Source organism: Anabrus simplex, chromosome 3 (assembly GCF_040414725.1).
Source record: "Anabrus simplex isolate iqAnaSimp1 chromosome 3, ASM4041472v1, whole genome shotgun sequence".
Taxonomy (NCBI): Eukaryota; Metazoa; Arthropoda; class Insecta; order Orthoptera; family Tettigoniidae; genus Anabrus; species Anabrus simplex.
Genome location: NC_090267.1, coordinates 41,670,893 through 41,691,376, shown reverse-complemented (window position 1 = coordinate 41,691,376; position 20,484 = coordinate 41,670,893). Strand labels below are relative to the sequence as shown.

The following is a 20,484-nucleotide window of genomic DNA, read 5'->3' as shown; positions in this document are numbered from 1 at the left end:
TTTCTGCGAAACGTAAATAATTTCACCTTGTTTACTGATACGTCGAAAGACGAAAGCATTATTATCACGTATAAATTGTAGGTCGTAAGAACGATGATCCGGTGAAGTACGTAAATATGATGTCAGACATTCATAAGAAGGCATTGTTCTTTACCGAGATAATCAACCGCCTAAAACCACTGATCAGATAAGTGCACCTGTGCGTGTGTAATGATGACGTTGATTTTATCTGTACGTGGTGCGTATAAATCTCAATCATCTGTATCGGCGAACAGTTGAGAGATATCACTAGATCGAACATGAGCTGCTATCATCTGCTGCAAGTTTGTTACTTGTTGCTGATATGTGGACTCTCGTCAGGACAAATGGGCCTGGAGAAGACCCCACTTGCATTCGAAACTGCCAGGAACAGGCTTGCTCTACAGAAATTTCTTGCGCATGAACAGTCATCGGAGGATCTAATAAGGCTTGGGATGAATGGCACGGTGATCAGCAGCAGGAAATACGAAGGTTTGAAAGAACCTTGTAAAAGCCACATGAGTTACTACGAAAATTCCTACAAATATGGACAGCCATGGGCCATGTATAGTAAGTACAACATTTACTTTTCAGTGTCGATGTCATATACTGTGAAGAAGTGAACTAGCTCCGCCGAAGACTTGTCTAGGGGTTTAAGACCAAATGTCCTTCCTGTAAACACTCACACACATTCAATGTGAAATCACATTCGACATGACCGAGATTCGAACCCGAACCAGGCGTTGTTGCTAACTGACTGAGAGTGAGGAGTACGTTGTTGACATACATGGTGAGACAATTACAATAACCTCAGATAAACATTAAAACATGAATAATCAGTTTTCACTGTCAGTAATGAATGGTTCCGCATAATCTAGCTTTCCTACTAACCCGAGTGCCTATATCTGATGAGATAACGGTACTAAATTTGTTTCTTGAAATAGCATGACTCAATTTTCTACTATTAGCATTAGATGTATCATATTCTTCTTGTTCCTTATCCGATCCGGATGATGGCGATGATCAGGCTTATTTTAGTTCTATTCATAGATCCTTGAAAGAGCTTGGCAGATAATAGTTGAGAAATGTCAGTTTAAAAAGCGCCATTTACACTCTATGAGGGCTGTAAAAATCCACACTTTTAGCCCATCCGACAAGCAACTCATTGTTGGAAACAGCCTAGGGATATGAACTACGAATTTTACGTGAATAAAATATAATAAAGTGTGAGAATATATTACTTATGTATTCCTAAAAATTACAATCTTTTTCTTAATCATCGTTATCCGGTCGATTAGATGAGCACTTTGCCTTTTTCTACCACTACGAGCGCTAATGTGAGTCAATTCATTGTTTCATTGAAGCCCTTATAACCACATTCCGTCTGGATATTTTTCAAATATCAAAAAGCGCCTGAGTGTGCTGAACGTTTTTTTTTTGCTAGTTGCTTTACGTCGCACCGACACAGATAGGTCTTATGGCGACGATGGGACAGGGAAGGGCTTGGAGTGGGAAGGAAGCGGCCGTGGTCTTAATTAAGGTACAGCCCCAGCATTTGCCTGGTGTGAAAATGGGAAACCACGGAAAACCATTTTCAGGGCTGCCGACAGTGGGGTTCGAACCTACTATCTCCCGAATACTGGATACTGGCCGCACTTAAGCGACTGCAGCTATCGAGCTCGGTGTGTGCTGAACTAAAGAACACGTTACAGAAATAATTATGTAAATATATTAATATGTCTAGGATTTGAATAAAAAAAGAAAACCAGCAAAGAAACAAGCACTATTAGGCTGTGTTATCGGAACTGAATTAGGCCGGAAGCGATTTTCGAAATTTTCCTTTTTGTTTTAAGTTTGACACAGGATCGAACCTGCCAAGTAGGGGTCAGAAGACTGTCTGAGCCACTCAGCCCGGCAAGGAATAAGGGTGACGCGAGTCGTATGAAACGAAAATCACACGACAAAGTACATTAATAGGAATATAATAATCAAGTTTTGAAATCTTTACTAAAAATTATATAAGAAGTATACAAATGTAGATCACACACAGAAGTGGAAGTGTTTTAGTCCAACTGAACTTCTGCGTATACTTTAAAGAGGACAACTGTTCTCTGCATGGTACGAAACGAATTAGGAAGACAGTACCTTTTTTCTCGTGAAGGATAGTGTCCTTCCCTTTTTCACGAATTGAACTAAGAAAATTATCCTGGCTTCAAGAGGTTAAAGATATTGATTTTATTTATTCGAGTGTATTTAACTGGATAAGAAAATGAACATTCTTCTCTTTCAGTGTACGATGCTTCTACGAAGTTCCCAGAGAGTGTACTCATGGGAACCCTCGCTCATGCGGGGAATTTCGATGAATGTATCGCTGTACGCGATGTTAAGGCCTTGGATGGGAGCACATTTCACGGTAAACACTGTGTGGTAACAGCCATCATCATTCCCAATATCCCAAGCAAAGGAGTAAGTATCGTTATTGTTATTATTTATTTTACACACTTTAGTGGTAATTATATTGTACAGATTTTAGGAAATTAAAGCACAATAAACTTTAATTTACACTACATTTTTACACAGAATTGGAACCCATAAATTTCCGAAGAGTTGTAGTCGTGGCAATGACCACCGTCTTCTGCATGTCTTGTAAATGTTGGTGTTGTCATCCAACTTCTTCAGTCCTTCCACCAGAGTTTTAGGTGTAGCAGCTGTACTCCAACGGATGATTGTTACAATTATCAACTCTTCATAGTGCCATAGTATTTGAATATGTTCTGCCAGTGGTGTATAGTTGTTGATTTTCTCGATGTACGATTCACGGTGTTTAGGACAGCTATGCCGATCAGAGCGGCACGTTTTCTCCCCCTTATCCAACACCTCTATATCCGGTCTGTTGTGGATAATCGTCTTATCCGCGATAATTGTTCGGTCCCAGTCCATTTCAATCTCGCCATTTTCGTGTACAGCTTGAGGTCTGTACTTAAAATAGGTAAGTCTTTCCCCAACTAGTCTGAATTTAATAGGATGTTCTTGGTGTAAAATCTCGGCAACTGAGTCCTGGCGTCCATTACACACCCTTCTTGAGAATTGTGAACATCTGGAAGTAACTTGATGGATGGTTTCTTGCGTTTGGCAGCCATATCGGCACGAATCCCTCACGACGGTTGGATCTCTCACCGTGTTTTTCTGGTAGCTTCAGGTTGGAATGTCTTGGTCTTGTATAGCCTTATTATCACTATTATTATTATTATTATTATTATTATTATTATTATTATTATTATTATTATTATTATTATTAGTACAGTCATGTCGTATCAGCCAAGTTTGTACCACGTTATTTCAGAAGGCTACTTCTGACTTTGATATCTGCCCAGTACCTCCGCATGCGTTCTCGGTGACTTCATTTCCTCTCCTGCGTCCGTTCCATTCCAGCTTTTATTTTCGGCTTGACTCAGAAATCCTGGAACGCTTGAAGTTTCTTCTAGTGGGATACGATCCTGGATATCATTGTGTGTGATTTCCACTTCTTCAAGGTCTCTGTCCACCTCAATAAACAAAGCTCCTTTGGTTTTCTGCACTCCCCATTGTCTTTGATGGGCCTCCAGTTTCTCGATCAGGCCTTCTTAGTTAATTGCAAGATATTCTGAAGCGTACAAGACCTCTAGACAAGTGCCACCGCAATAATGCCCCACATTTGGTTTGAAAGATACTGACCTTTAGTTGTAGACAGCCTTGATTAAATGGCACGTCGTTTCCATTCGGTTCATCCGTAATGCAAAGGCTTCTTTCTCCGATAAATTTGGTGTTATCAGTTCTCCCAGGTACTTGAACTTACCACTCTGAGCTCTCTGGATGCCAGCTTGATTTTAGTGTTGTACTGCTTGTGTTTTAAGAAGAAAAACCTGTTCCGTGGCTGTGTTTAGGGAATCGGAAAAAATTGCAAGATCATCTGCAAAAGCTAGGCAACCAACATCAACATTTTGGCTCTTGCACCCTAGCCTGATTCCAGTTTGAACTCCTTAATTATTATTATTTATTTACCGCAAATCATACAGATTTTATGGATGGTCTAGTGAAAAGGGGCAAGCCCGATGTACATAGCTGTTTCAAGACCCACTAAGCTAATCTTCTTTCTTTCCTACCACTTTTGCCCACATCTGTGGGGTCGCGGGTACGAATAGTGTCTCATATGTGGATTTGACCCTGTTTAACGGCCGGATGCCCTTCCTGACGCCAACCCTATATGGAGGGTTGTAAACACTAATGTGTGATTCTGTAGTATTTGTAGTGTAGTATGTTGTGTGAATATGAAAAGGAAAGTACTGGGACAAACATAAAAACCCAATCCCCGAGCCAGAAGAATTAATCGGAGGCGATTAAAATTTCCGACGCGGCCGGGAATCGAAGCCGGGACCCTCTGAATGGAAGACCACAACTCATTTAACCAATGAGTCGGACACCCACTAAGATAATATTTACAATAATTACATAATTCACATATATACACCCGTACAGTAATGTATTCACTCACAAACACCTGCACTGACTTTCACCCCCGTTCATGGCTTCTTGTTTAGACGGTAGCTCATTCCAGGGACATGCGAAAGTCCAATTGTAGCTGTGTCAAAATGAAGGTATAAAAATGAAAAGAGGCCGGAATTACTAATAAAAAGGTCATTGGCTCTACGTACCACTAACTACTTTTACGGTTTTCGGAGACGCCGGGGTGCCGGAATTTAGCTCAGCAGGAGTTCCTTTACGTGCCAGTAAATTCTTAAATTTTATGACGGGCTCCTATTCCTCTCGATCTCATACGTAATTTGCTTTTTAAATGAGACTATAGTAATTTCACCCAATAGGACAATTAAGAATGTAGCGACAAATTCTGCGATGTACTTATTTTGCAAGTCCAAAGAGTACTTTTTGAGGTATTAAAAGGTTACAAATGTGTAGAGATTCGCACTCGCCTAGATGTCGCGTACCGGTGTTTGACTGATGACTTGTTGATAAACACACGTACCTCGCCATTTTTACGAGGGGACCGGAGAAAATAAACAGCGTACAGCATTTTGGAGTTACAAAGTTTTTGTTCCATTGTCGTTGAATATTATAAAAGATCTTATAAAATACCAGATAAGACAGTGGAATTGTAATAATTTAAATGCGTGTGGCTGACCATCAAACATTCCGACAATTTAACATACCATCACAATATGTTATGTAGTGAGTACGTTCTGTATGTGTGTTTATCACCAAAGCGTGAGTCAAGCAGGAGGACAATACACTGGACATCACAGCGAATGGCACATCACTTTCTGTCTAATACTCATACATAAGAAACCCTTTAATATCCCCAAAAGTACTCATTGGATTTTCAAATAATTATTCATAATTCATAATTATTCTATTGGGTGAAGTTACTATAGTCTCATGCAAAAAATCAAAGTCTCTACCGGTTTTTCGGTAATCACGTGTGTGATCCTGAGAAATAGGACAGTATTTTATGAGCCCCTTCACACAATTTAAGAATTTGAAAACTAAATGTCTATATTTTTTAATGGATCACAAGATATTTGAGATGGACACCTTAGCTGAATCATCCTGTACAGCACGTGTTGAAAAGATGATAATTACGGAACAAAATTGGCCAGGGGGACAACTCTGAGATCCGAACCCACAATCTCCCGATTTCGCGTCGGTTGCTGTATCAATTGAACTATGGTGTCCCAGATCATATTCATTCTGTTAGAAAGGATCTCAGCTACATATCGTGCAATTCATCCGTCGTTGGCCAAGTCAATGAATATTGAATTTTCATGACCGCATTATAATCGAGCTCAATGATAGAGCAACCGATGCGAAATCGGGAGTTTGTAGGTTCGGATCCCTCTAGTGTCGGGCTGGCCATTTTTACTCTATACTTAACACCTCTTCATCACGTACTAGGTTATATGTACGTAGCACGACCTAATAGGTTGAAAGTTGGTCTCGATTAAATTATCTCTGTTTAGTCACCGAGCGACTGGCCGCTTGGTGTGGTCAGGTAGATGTGACCCTGCATTCGGGAGGTAGTGTATTTGCAGCGCGCGATCGAAAGCCCTATACATTGTTTTCTGTGATTTCCCATTCCCCCACCAGGCAAATGCTGGGGCTGTTCTTTAGTTAAGGCCACGATCGCCTCCATCCCGCTCCTAGCCCTTTCCTATCTCATCGTCGCCATACGGCCTGTCTTTGTCGGTGCGACGTAAATCAACTTGTAAAATTAGTTTAATTTACTTATTTAAATTCGTTTTAATTCCATTAATTGTATTTTAATTTCTTCCTCTCTTCTTTCTTATTCCTTTTTCCCTCCAGCTTTACCCCCCCTTCCTGGACTCACCATGGGATCCAACCTCTATCGTCTCAATAGGAGTGTCCTGGAGCATGAGACTTTGGATCAGGAATACAAATGGGGAGGAGGACCAATACCTCGCCCAGGCTATCTCACCTGCTGTACTGAACAGGGGCCTTGTGGATTGAGGTTCTGGAAAGATCGGAAGTGATAGGCAAGGGAGAGGGAATAAACCGGCCGTGGCCTTATGTTGAGTACCATACCGGCATTTGCCTGGAGGAGAAGTGAGAAACCATGCATAAACAACTTTGAGGCTGGCTGAGGTGAGAATCTTAATCCCTTCTACTCAGTTGACCTCTCGAGGCGGAGTGGACCCTGTTTCAACCCTCGAACCACGTTTCACACTTCGTGGCAGAACCGATAAACGAACCCGGGCCTCCAGGTGTGGCAGCAAATCATACTGACCACTACACCACAGAGGCAGATACTATGCAGTAGTTTTATTTTATGATGAGAATGTCTTTGTTCATGGTCTCTTGTTGGTGTCCGAGGAACTACACAGGGTAATCAGAATCAGGGTATGTGAGCGTTAGAGGGTTGGTAATACTGATATAAATCACTTCTCTAGCGAATTCAAATGGGCTTTGCGAGACGGTGTTGCTAAATCTGCAAATGTGTTTGTGTTTTAAGATCATTTACCGGCAACGGTAGCTGCTGGGCGACCTATCTCTTACAGCCACGTGGGATACGTACAGTAGACTTGGATACACATGTCAACACGCAAAGCGTTCTGCTTGGCTAACCTTAGCAGCTGGTACAATGACAAAGGTAGGAGATATTGAATTAGTTTTAAATTATTCATCAGTTTGACCAAACTTCTAACAATCAAATTCCCGGTTCACCTTGTTTCTCAACACCCTAGTTTTCGATTGGCGGCTGATATTTTGACATCACTAGGCACACATAAATGGAATCAGTCCTCTTTAGTGGAAATATTTATACAGACAGTATTCAAAATCACATGCTCTAAAAATGGTAACACGCATGTTACTTGGTTGCTTTAATAATACCAGTTTTTAAAATTCTATAGTATAGCTATTCCTCAGGATTAATCCCCTGTGAGTGGGGAGCTGTAGAATATCTCACACGGTATATCCTGCCTGTCACAAGAAGTGATTAAAAGGGACACCAGGCGCTCTCAATTTGGGATAGTGAGTTGGCGACCATGGGGCCCTTACCTGAGTCCTGGCATTGCTTCCAGTCACTTGTGTTAACCTCCTCAGTTTCCTGTATCCTATCCGACACTCCCCTGGTTTACTCTTGTTCTTTTCTGACCGCGACGGTATTAGCTTTCCGAGGCCTACGGAGTCTTCCATTTTCACCCCCTCCGTTGCTCTTGTATTTATTTGGTCGATGCCTTCTTCATTTTCCGAAGTGCCGGACCTTCCATTTTACTCCATCTGATTAGTGTTTATAGAGGATGGTTGCCTAGTTGTATTTCCTCTTAAGACAATAATCACCACCACCACCACCTCAAGATTGAACTAGTGCTGTGCCTTTAGGCAATTTGCTTGGAAGCAACTAGCTTAATTTTTTTCTATACTAATATTATAAAGAGGAAAAATTTGTTTGTTTGTAACGAATAGACTCAAAAACTACTGAACCGATTTAAAAAATTTCTTCAACTACAGAAAGCTACATTACGAGTGAGTAACATGGGTTGTATTTTATTTTCAAAACAATTCGAAGTGCGGGCACGGGGGGGGGGAAGATAAAAAAATTATAGACTATAATAGGCAAAATATCGAATTTGTCGTATAAGGACGAGGCTAAGCTCAATTTAATCCTCTTGACCCAAAGAACAAAACTCGGTCAGCCCTGCGGGCCCGAAAACCATGTTTTAAGGCCCTAAAACCAACCGTTATGGAGATATTGGCACCACTCGACCCCTGCTATAGGAATCGGATGAAGTAATGAACTACCGTAACCATGGCAACGTCTGCTCCAGGATTCTACAGCAGCAAAGTTATCTACAATAAATCACAAAAACTTAACATGTTACAAGCATGAAAATTGATATTTGAAATCCTCTTTAAAAATAAAAGACCCACAAATATTCGTTTCCAGAAAATCCACTTAAGGTGGGGGGGGGGTTTGAAAGAAAGTGAGGAAGGAGTTGAATTATTTATATGAGGATGCATATATCTCAAAAAAGAAGATGTTACTGACTTAAAAATTTGTACTTGGGATCTCCTTTAAAAATGAACACACTCTTTTGGGAAAATTCACTTAAGGGGGTGAAAAGAATAAAAAGCGGGTGATTTTTTTAAAAAAATGTGTATCTTCTTCTTCTATCGCTTTACCCACACCTGTGAGGTTGGGGGTGCGAACTGTGTCGCACATGTGGATTAAACCCTGTTTTACGTCTGGATGCCCTTGCTGACGGCAACCGTATGTGTAGGGATGTAATTTATACTTCTATATTATTATTATAAAGAGGACAAATTTGTATATTTGTTTGTAACGGATAGACTCTAACACTACTGAACCGGTTTTAAAAACTACTTCACCTGTAGAAAGCTACATTGCCAGTGAGTATTATGGGCTGTATTTTATTTTCAAAACAATTTGACCGGGGGGGCGACGGGGGGAGATATAAAATATTAAAATAATAGGCTAATATAGGTGAAATCGAATTTGTCGTACAAGAACGAGACAAAGCTCATGTTAAGCCCCTTGACGCAAAGAACAAAACTCGGTAAACCCTTCGGGTTCGAAAACCACGTTTGAGGGCCCTAAAACCAACCGTTATGGAAATATTGTAACCACACTACCCCTGCTCTAGTAATCGGATAAAGGAACGAACGGCCGTAACCATGGCGTCAGCTCCAGGATTCTGCCAACCAAAATTGATAAACATATGACTTACTATCTGGAAAAAATAAACTGTTGTGTAAGACGCTCATAGCACTCCTTTGGGCGGGGATGGAAAGGGAGTGAAGTATAAAAATAATAGCCCCGGAAATCTCCGTAGTACAGCGACCAGCGGTTGCTGACGGGCCTCCGTTTTTACGTACTGGCTTAGGTTTCAGCATTTTGCGGAGTCTGTTACCCATAGTTTAAACTATTTTCTATCAAATCATGGAGTTATTAGTGCCGATATTTTTGTCCACTTTTACGATCATTATAACCATGAAACCTATATACTGTACACAATTATCAAGATGGTGTGCCCATGACTTCAAAAAAATTCTCAACATTTATACTCAGATTCATTATATGATGTGCGACATGAGTGACAAGCCATGAGAATTATAATTCTCGATAATTATAGTAGTTTCTTTCATGCATCGCGTATTTCCTTTATCATTTTGTAATAGTTATGAAATGTCGGATCAAACAATACATTCAATAATATTTATATTTGTGGTACTATCTGGCGAAAGTATACTTACACTGAACCTGCAGCTTTGTGAAGGGACCAGGTATATCTAGGTGGGAATGAAGGAAAAACATGGTAGCAAAAGATCTTAGAGGTCGACGCTAATTAGGAACTAATATTCAGAGGCCCCCGTGAAGAAAAGGAGAAGAAGATACACTATAATTCCTAACATGACAAATAATGTCTACGTACTTAAGTAAATACACCAGTGATATAAATATCTAATGAAGTCAGTCACACCGATAGTATGAGTAACTAAAGCCAGTTTCTGATAACCCGCACGAAGAACGGGTACTTCTGCTAGTGATAAATAATTTCTTCTTGTAAACATAATGTGGTTAATTTTAAGAGAATGCTTAGAATCCCAACTTTACCACTTAACAAGGCACAAATAAATAAATAATTAAATAAATTAGTGCATTAAATACATCGAATAGATAAATAAACTGATACAGTTTAACATGGAACTAATGTTTCTTTTTCTGTCTGTCCAAAGGTAACGGCCGCAATGCAGACCCCAGTTATCAATCTGGGTACGTGTGTACCCTCGACTTGCGATGTAGATGACGCAGCACTCATTGTGAAGGAGGACTTCAAGGAGAGGCTGCTTGCGGTGTCTCCGGTGTTTAACTTCATAGATTTAATCACAACGGTGCCGGAGTCCTTGTGCCAAACTAAAACGGAAATAGAACTAGATACCAAAGACTGGACTGCCATGTGAGTTGAAAAGTTATATTAGTAGCATGCGCAGCTCGAATATTTAGGCCGTAATAGGTTACTGTCATCTAGTCAGCTCTTCCATAGGGTAACGAGGGATTCTGATATACCGGGCCCCTGTAGTGTATGCAAACCTCATAGCGGGACTGTTAAACCGCGAAAGGATGTATTTGATACATTCTTGAGGAAGTTTGCATTCTAACCTATTAATGCCTTAATATTCGAGCTCTACTACCATGGTTTTGTCCCCAAGTTTCCCATTTTCATTTAAAAGTGAAAATATGTTTTATTTCTTCATTAATTAAAAGCTTTCAAATTACAATAGTTTTTTCTACTAATACTCTAAAATGTTGTCATTCCGTACGCTAATGGGTTCGATGGGCCTCCTAGAGGGCGATGCAAACTCTGAGGCCAGGAGATGCGTTGGGGTGGTTTGAGGTGAGGAGATTGTGAGTGGCGAAAGGCCGTGGCCTATGAAAGAACTATCCAGGCATTTTGAGGAGAATGGGGAGTCCCTGAAAATCATTCTCAGGACAGCCAACGGTGAGACCAGTACACCGCCCCACATTATACAGGGCTAGAGCCGAGCCTCAAGTTAAGCCGAATCTTACGCTTTTCGAGTCCAATTTTCCGAAGATAGTCTTTTTGAAAATTGTGTGAGCCTGACTTGAAATCTAGACATTCCTCGAAAAAATAATGGGAACGTGTTGTGGGCCCATACAAGCTGAATATAGTAGCATCATTGGAAACAGCACGGATTTCTGTTTCAGGAAACGTCTTAATAACCGATAAACTTAATGATGACATATTAACTCCAGTACTAACCATTCAACGGCATAGAATCAGGCAGGCAAGTAGAATCCATCTGAATATCTCTTTCCCGTGTGTGCATGTCATGAAAGGGGACACAAGAGGATAGAAATTGAATATACTTCATATCATTGAAAAAGCCAGGGGATTCAACATCGCGATTTTTCTGGACTTCGTCGACTTCAATAAATCCTTCAACTGAGTTAGATGGAAGCACTCTGCGATATACTGTGGGACGCGGGAACTCCAGAACACCTCATAAATATAGTCAAGGTACTTTACGGTAACAGCTCCCGTGTTCGCATCAACGATGATCGCATCAGACAAGGATGCATCCTGCCGCCTCAGCTCTATAACATCTACTCGAGCACATTGTGAGGAATGTGCTGGGAGGTTGAGAGGGAGGCATTCGAGTAGGAGGAAGGAGGATCAGAAAATTGAGGTATGCAGTATCATGTTAGCATCGAGCTCCATGGAGAAGTAGAATATCATGGACCGGCTCACAAGAGGCAACGGAGAATGTGGATTTAATATCAATGTTGGCAAGACAAATGTCATGATCGTGGATCGGGAAAAAAACAACTTGCCACACCTGAGTCAAATAGGAGGCTTGGAGGTTATGAGAAGATTCGTATATCACGGTGCTCTGATGACGAACACTGGAGGCTGATCATTTGAGATTAGGAGACGCCTTGCAATGGCACGCAATGTGATGGCGAAGATCTGTAAAGACAAAACCACTACTAACAACACCAAACTTAGGCGCACCACATATGGAGCATAAACTTGAACAATTAATAAAGCAGACCGGAGGGAGATTGAAGCCATGGATATGTGGGTGTACCACCGAGTTCTGAGAGTATCCTAGACCGAGCACTGGACGAACACTTCTGTCCTAGAGGAGATCAAGATCAAGGACAGCCTCATGAAGAAGATCAGCCAGGCCGATTTACGATACCTTGGTCACAGATCAAGGAGGACTGAAGCTAAGGAAAAGCTGATCGTGCAGTTCAAAGTGCAAGGAACACGGACCAGAGGAAAAGCTCTAGCCATGTGCATTGACCGGATGAAGGAGTTGGTTGGGAGACGCATCTAGCACAGGACAGAAGAGCATGTCGAAAACTATGCAACCATACCCTGTGAAGTGTACAGGGACAGGAAAGAGGGAGAGAGATTAACTCTTAACTTGGCATGCGCGAGTCATAAAGAAAATAACAGTCCCTGAGGCCACTGCTTCTACCTGCAGGATTGAAAGACTGAGCTCAAAGCACGCAAAGTAATATCTTGGGTCTTTAAATAAGGTACCTCAAAGACTAAAGAGGTTTCAGTTGGGAAGGAACCTAAGAGGACTGAATGGCAGGTAGTAAATACGAAAATGGAACAGACGTGCCATTTAAAGTATTTAGAATTTGTGGCTATAAACCAGCTTTGGATGTGGGCTTGTATGAAGTGAATGGAGGAGAATAGGTTACCTAACGGTATAATGGTTTCCATCGTGGAGGGCAAGGGAAGCAGCGACTGTAGTTGGTTTCAGGTTCTAATGACTCAACGGTATGAGGGTGGAAGTAAAGTGTTCCGATCTCCAAAGGCTAAAACCTGAGCGAGGTAGATGGTTTTTTATAATAGTAAATTAGGGATCAGAATATAAGGATTATCTGTACAAAAGTTGCTATTTTGATTTCTAAAACATAAATCACTATTTCGACTACATTCAAAACAGTAGTCGAATATTATTGAATATCATGAGCAGTCCACACCAGGAAGATGTAATTCCTCAGAATTTGTACCAAACTCGATCATGGGTACATTCAATGTGCCTTTTATTCTACGTTTCTTGTGTCTTTCCCATAACGTCACCAAGGTGGAAATAGTACCGTTTAAACAAGCAATTCCCATATCTTGTAGTATGATGTAGGTACGGAAAATATTGCCGGTGGCACATATGGTGTTCTTTTTCTTCTTCTTCACTCCAACAAAATTAAAATAATACGAGGGTTGGTTAAAAAGTCAGGGCAACTATTTTTTCTTGAGGATACCAGTCCGGTTGGAATCCAGACGAAATGACAAGGTGTTAACTACATGTGTGCACAATGAATAGCACTGAAATATCGTAACACACTAAGTTAATACGGGAGTATACAAGGCAAAATGGTCTTCCCGGTGCAAAAGAATGACAACACAGTACACATAAGGTTGACATGAAAAAGACTGGGCCTGAAGACACTCAAAGTAGTCCCCTGCTACTGTCATCACACACTGCCAACGATGTGGGAGGCACTGAATAACATCTGCCTCGGCATTTGACCCACCATGTGTGAATAGGGTCACCTGTTGGCGCACAACATTAGCAATATCCTGTCATCTTGCAAACCGCCTACCACGTAGTGGTTCCTTAACCTTTCGAATGAGATCAAAGTCACAGGGCGGAATGTCGGGAGAGTACGGTGGGTGCTCCAATTCTTCCCATCCCCAACGTCGCAGTAACTGTCCTACACACTCTGCTTTATGAGGTTTTGCATTGTCGTGCAGGATTATTGCATTGTCCACAAGATCCGGACGTTTCTCCCGAACGCCATGTCGTACCTGTTGCACCAGAAAGTCCCTGTAGTACTGTGCGGTCACTGTTCTGCCATGTGCAACAAAGTGGCAAACAATGACACCCCTGACGTCATACGTCACGATCACCATCAATTTGACTGCGGAAGGATTCTGACGGACCTTCTGCCTCCTTGGCGATCCAGCATGTCGCCACTCCACGGACTGACGTTTCAGTTCTGGTTCATATGCCCTGGCCAAAAATTCATCAATGGCGATTATTCGTGACAAGAATTGATCGCCGTCCTGTTGCCAGCGTGCAAGATAGTCGGAGCATATTGCATAGCTCACCCACCTTTGAACTTCCGTCAGTGCACGCGGTACCCACCGCGATGCGATTTTGCGCAGTTGCAGTTAATTACGCAATATCCTGTGGACGGTGCTTTTCCCGATGCCACTTGCCCTATCTAACTCCAGTAGCGTCCATCGTCTTTCTTCAGCCAGGATCTGCTCGATGACGGCACGTGCCACGTCCGTCCGCACACTGACAGGTCTTCCTGAATTTTCCTCACGAAAATTATTGTACCTTATACTGGGTTCTCTCGTAAGTCATTATGGCGTGCCAGAGCTGTAAATCAAAGAGGTCCAACCTGACAGGAAGTTCCAATTTTCATTCCTAGATTTTAACGGTAGCCATATTACTGTACTTTGTTTAAGGTAAGTCAAATCAATGAACGAGTCTTTAATTGAGTTTGTTTTAAATCTTGCAGAAGTATACTGGTTGTTGTTGCCGTGTTAGTGGTTCTCAGCACGGCTTACGACGTCTTCACTCTACATTCAGGTAGGTGACCTAACTTAGTACATAGCGGTCATCAGGATCGTTTAGATGTTATACGTAGCAGAGTCATTAAGTTCGTGGACTGGCCGTCTAGTGTCGCTGTGGTGCACTGTAGCGGAGAGTTTGCACCACAGGATGTTCTTCGCTAGTATTGGCAACAAGCAAAGTCGTGCACACAGTATATAAGCACAATTACGGTCTCTTTTGTGAAGGGTAGTTAAATGTCATTAGTGGAATTTGGGAATGTATTGCGAGCAACGGGCAAATTTCAGTATATGCCAAAAATTAGGAAAATCCGCTTGCGAAAAGTTTGAGATGATCATGTCGATATGCCTAGATCACCACGACGGAAAAAAAGGCGTGAAAAGGTTATGTGATCCTTGAGCTGTTAGCGCCAATCCTCGAACATGTTGACTGTGGTACATACATAGGTATACACTGTGAGCACCAGTCCAGAAGTTATTGACCGAAGTCCATGAGTGTACGCCGTATTGCATACACTGTGGGTGCCAGTCTACGAGTTTATTGACTATAGTAGTTTAATTTATTTCATTTAAAAATAATTAGTCTCATGGACATTTGTGTCATTAACTGAAAATTTTGTTCCATGAACAAATACATATACGGTGCATTAAAAAGCACACTGGCAGGTACAAAACGTAGCTGCCATAAATTCAATATTCGAAGGGGAGAGGTGTCTGTCTGTTAGGTCATCAGCCCAGAAGCTGGTTGGATCCTCAAATAGCACCACCAAAGGTTATGCAGTTATCAGGAAACCGCAAAACCCAATGGCAGCACCAAAATGAGGCGTACTAGGCAAGACGAGGAGTGAGGTAGTTTGCCATTGCTTTCCTCACTGGGTCAGAAAGTGCTATTGCAGCACGACTGACCCTATGAGCAACACCTTTCATAACACTCAGATGCACTAGTCGTGCTCTGAATGCCATTACTCAGCACCACCCATACCCCAGCAGCTTCCATATTGTCAATGCCATGGATGAGACTGGGACTTCGATGAAAACTACACTTTACTCTGGCCTGTGCCAAGAGATGGATACAAAAGTACTGTATCCATCGATAAATGGCAGCAGGCAAAGGGGAGAGGTATCCGAGGTAAAAATGAAATGGGGTGTGGCTTTTAGTGCCGGGAGTGTCCTAGGACAAGTTCGGCTCGCCAGATGCAGGTCTTTTGATTTAACTCCCGTAGGCGACCTGCGCGTCGTGATGAGGATGACATGATGATGAAAACGACACATACACCCAGCCCCCGTGCCAGCGAAATCAACCAATTAAGGTTAAAACTCCCGACACTGCCGGGAATCGAACCCGGGACCCCTGTGACCAAAGGCCAGCACGCTAACCATTTAGCCATGGAGCCGGACGTATCAGAGGTAAAATGACATGTATTTCAAAATGTTAAAATTTAAAATTTAAAAATTTTGAAACTGCTCTTTTACACTTGCTTTTATGCCTGAGCGTGTAATCAGTGTTTCCACTAAACAATGTTGTCATTAGTATGCTGGTACGGAAGACATTTTACTTCCATTTCCCCGAACAAACTAACTCACGATTGCATTCATGCTTTTGAGGAGTAATACCGGAGCTGAATCGGTCGTTTAAACTAAACATTAGGTTTATATCGGAAATATCAATTATTATGCATAATATTACCACAGTACTTCTTCGTGGTTGACAGTTTAGCATGGCGGACTTCCATGCTATGGATCGCGGCTTCGATTTCAGCCCAAGTCGGGGATTTTTAACCTCCATTAAATAATACCTCTGGCTTGGGGACGGGGTGTACGTGTCATCATCGACATTAGATTTTATTTAAGACAGAACTCCATTGTCACAGACGCGTAGGTCACCCATGGGCGTTAAATCGTAGGACCTGCACTAGGGGTACACCGGAGGCCACATCATTATTATAACACTATAACTATTAATGATTCCATATTGTAACAATTACGCATTCGTAACTACAGATAATATATAGTTATCTCAGATTCCTCGTCAAGATTTATGTCTGTCTAGAGTCACCTCTGTAGTGACCAATAGCAGAAGGCTCTTGACCAACAGCATGCTTGCTTTATCAGTAACAGTCCACGTGGAGGACTTCTAAAGCGTGCCGGTCCTGATGGCGACTCGCTTGTCAACTCTCCAGTGTTGCACAGCTGCACGCAGTTCTTTCCAATCTCGCTGCTCGCTCTCGGTGGCTAAGTACTTAAAACGCTAGACTTTACGTGATCACCTTCCACACTTCATTTGAGTGTGAGTTGTGCTCGTTATTTATCACTGTTATTCCAACTGTCCCACAACCTACAGCGTTCTGTTGCAAGAACTAGAATTAGGTTATGTATTTCTGTAGGGGTCCGCCGCCTCTGTGGTGTAGTGGTTAGCGTGATTAGCTGCCACCCCCGGAGGTCCGGGTTCGATTCCAGGCTCTGCCACGAAATTTGAAAAGTGGTACGAGGGCTGGAACGGGGTCCACTCAGCCTCGGGAGGTCAACTGAGTAGAGGTGGGTTCGATTCCCACCTCAGCCATCCTGGAAGTGGTTTTCCGCGGTTTCCCACTTCTCCTCCAGGAAAAAGCTGGGATGGTACCTAACTTAAGGCCACGGCCGCTTCCTTCCCTCTTCCTTGCCTGTCCCATCCAATCTTCCCATCCCTATACAAGGCCACTGTTCAGTATAGCAGGTGAGGCCGCCTGGGCGAGGTACTGGTCATTCTCCCCAGTTGTATACCCAACCAAGAGTCTGAAGCTCCAGGACACTGCCCTTGAGGCGGTAGAGTTGGGACCCCTCGCTGAGTCCGAGGGAAAAACCGAACCTGGAGGGTAAACAGGTGATGATGATGATGATTTCTGTAGGGGATGCTTGGCTGAGGTAGTAAAGACATGTTCGCTTTACCCAGTAGGACGTTGGTTCTATTCTCCGACAGGAAGTCGAAAAATTTAAGAAACGAGATTTACACTTCCAAATGTGTGCATGGTCCTGAGGTTCACTCAGCCTGCACCAAAATTGGTACCAGGTTAATTCCTGGGAAGCAAAGGCGCCCGGGTGTAGAGCTAACCACTCAACCCCATCAATTGCGAGGTTACGGATAGTGGAAGGCTTTATCTTCTACCCCTCCAAGAGTCGTCGTGGCTTGTACGGAGATAACTGTTACTTATACGCATAATATTAAAAGAAGCGCTTTGACTGATAGGGCCGGAGCGAAGAGCATTGCACGTGCCATTGCACGGTGTTGCCACATTCCTTTGTTCATCCCGTCGCTTTCGGGATCAGTTGTTCATTCGGACCTCTGTGTTCTCTCAGAAGTGGGAGGTTTGGCAACTTCGAAATAAACAAGCTGGGCAGCAACCTCATCTACATGGCAACCGCAGTGGGTACGTCCAAAAGATCTTTTCTAAAACTTTTTTCTCATGTGCGTTTTTTCGATAGGAGGATTAATAAGGGAGATATCATGAACAGTCGATTTTGCAGGCTAAGTCCAGCGAACATAGCCCAAAAAGTGTTGTAGGTAGAGTACATTCCTTGTCTATATAAATAAAATCGTAACGGTAGTGTGTCTGTACATTGACTATTTTGCGAAATTTTCGTACAGTCATCCGTTTAAAGTGTAATAATGAACATCTGTATAGTTGTTAGCTCTAGTTTCTTGAAGGTCTTCATTTTTAACCCCCACCTCCCCAAAGCACGATTGAGGCACAATCTGCCAGACGAGTTAGGAAATTGAAATTTGGCGGAATGATATGTATTAGCCTATAATCGACGGAAAGATTCCAAGATCTTGAAACATTTCATTTTACCACCGATAAGTATCGGAATATGGAGGCTATTTTAATGTCGGTGCAGACCTTCGTTTCGTGGTATTTCGCGGCTGAATGGTAAGTCGTATCACGAAACGGAGGGCACAATCTCAGTTAAATTTTGTGTGATGTACAACTTTTGTCCTATGACGTTCCTGGCGTAACTTTTGGATTCGTAATTATTGTTGGTTGTGTTTGGACAAGATATAAATATAGCTTACAATTACTTATAATTATGTACTCACATAAGTAAAAATTGAAATAACAGTTTACAATAGAAATATACTCCAAAACTGAGACAGCAGTTTGGTTAGTGTAGTTGGCACAGGCGATATGGGCAAAGAACTGCACTTTGGCGATGTAAACAGTAATGACCATGGACACCTTTACTCAGTGAGTGCCCAGCATTTAACAAGATGCTTCATTAATAGGAGACTAATAAAAATTATGTATCAAAATCCAAATCGCAGCTGGTGAGCAGAAGCGTTTCGCTGAGACCTTTCCGGAAGTCATACGTGGTAAGTACAGATTGGCAAGAGAATATGGAAAGGTGAGACGACAATCAGGAAAGCACAACCACTAAGATTTGCACAATACTTGTGTATTACAAATACCAATAAAAATATGGTTAAATAGTGTACCATTACGTTACAATTGACGTCAGTTGACATGAAGATAGATCGGAAGAAAAATGGCGCAGATCAGATTCAAGCGTTAAGAATGCACGGAATAACTTTTTGTGACAAGTTGACCGTAACTAGGAGGCAGTGCCTGGCGGGATGGAAAGGAAACTCTATGGGAAATGGACCATTGTACGTAAAAAAATTGGAAAAACGTTCTATTATTATCTACCTTGGCAATAAGATTTCATCAGAAACGAACTGTGAATTGCAATTACCTAACCAGAAGAACACCTATTATAATCAATACAACCATATCAGAGTCCATACGAAGGAAGAATCTAGAAACAAACTACTGAAAAATACGTAAAAACGGCAGGGAAGCACGTATAATACATTTCAAATACTGTGCCGAAGAAGAGGTGTCGGAATACGGCAATCCTAAATAAGGCCTAAACAGACTTAGTAAACGGCCAGATTTCCTCAAATAATCCGTATAACCCATCTATAAGATTCAAAAAAACATTATTCAGGCAACAGATTTTACCAAGAAAGAACCAATTTATAAGAATATAATTAATTCTGAGCTTTATCTAGAGAGGATAAGAAATATAAATGCAATTAGACAAAGTTCTTGGAAGAGCTATATATACGGAGAATTAAGATGTATTCTGTTAAATTAATAATATCTTTCCGTTGCATGGAAATTGGATACGAAATGGAGCGAGCATAAAGCGATGGAGGAAGGCTGACCAGATCATAGTAAGCTCAAGCCTGGTGACCTAGAGATCCAGCATGACGTAATCCAGTGCAAGGCTAGACGTTCCGAGATGCCGTGAGGAGGAAGAAGGAAGCAACGTCAGACCTAAATGGCTTGAGATAAGTAACATTTTAAGAAATTTAACTATGAAGTATTTCATTTAGTGTAGTATAATCGTAGGAATGCTGAAGTGCCAAAGATATGACCTGTTTGTGCCAATATGTGAATTCTAATGCATATGCCGGAGAAAATAACCACAGATACGTATTATTTATGTGTAGTAATATACTGCCGTGCTCATAAGTTTAATCTGAGGTTAATGTGAGCAGTATCGGGAAGAGAATAAGGATGTTTTTGAACCAATATGTTTAAGAGTACGTCGTATATTAAGCTAGGCAAGGCTAAGACATAAAAGTGCAGTGTAATAATAATAAACCTAGGCTATCCAATGACCAGATTGAATAACTAGGCCAATATCGTCCATATTTACGATGAGTTGGAATAAATAGTAGCAGCTTGCGATGTTATGAAAAGATATTAAGGTAAAAGAAGTGTTTTGCTGCGACGTAGTAGTCATTATGAAGAAGTTGAGTAGAGATATT

The 20,484-nt window shown here is 41.8% G+C and overlaps 1 protein-coding gene across 1 annotated transcript in view; it reads left to right on the top strand.

Annotated features, from left to right (window-relative positions):
* The first annotated feature begins 293 nt into the window (after window positions 1–293).
* Window positions 294–20,484, top strand: part of LOC136866635 (nose resistant to fluoxetine protein 6) — an 88,713-nt gene continuing 68,522 nt past the window's right edge. The window contains exons 1-4 of the mRNA XM_068226988.1: window positions 294–588; window positions 2,309–2,484; window positions 10,288–10,508; window positions 14,624–14,694. Of these exons, the coding sequence (XP_068083089.1) occupies window positions 300–588; window positions 2,309–2,484; window positions 10,288–10,508; window positions 14,624–14,694 (757 nt within the window). The 5' untranslated portion in view covers window positions 294–299. The remainder of the gene's footprint in view (window positions 589–2,308; window positions 2,485–10,287; window positions 10,509–14,623; window positions 14,695–20,484) is intronic.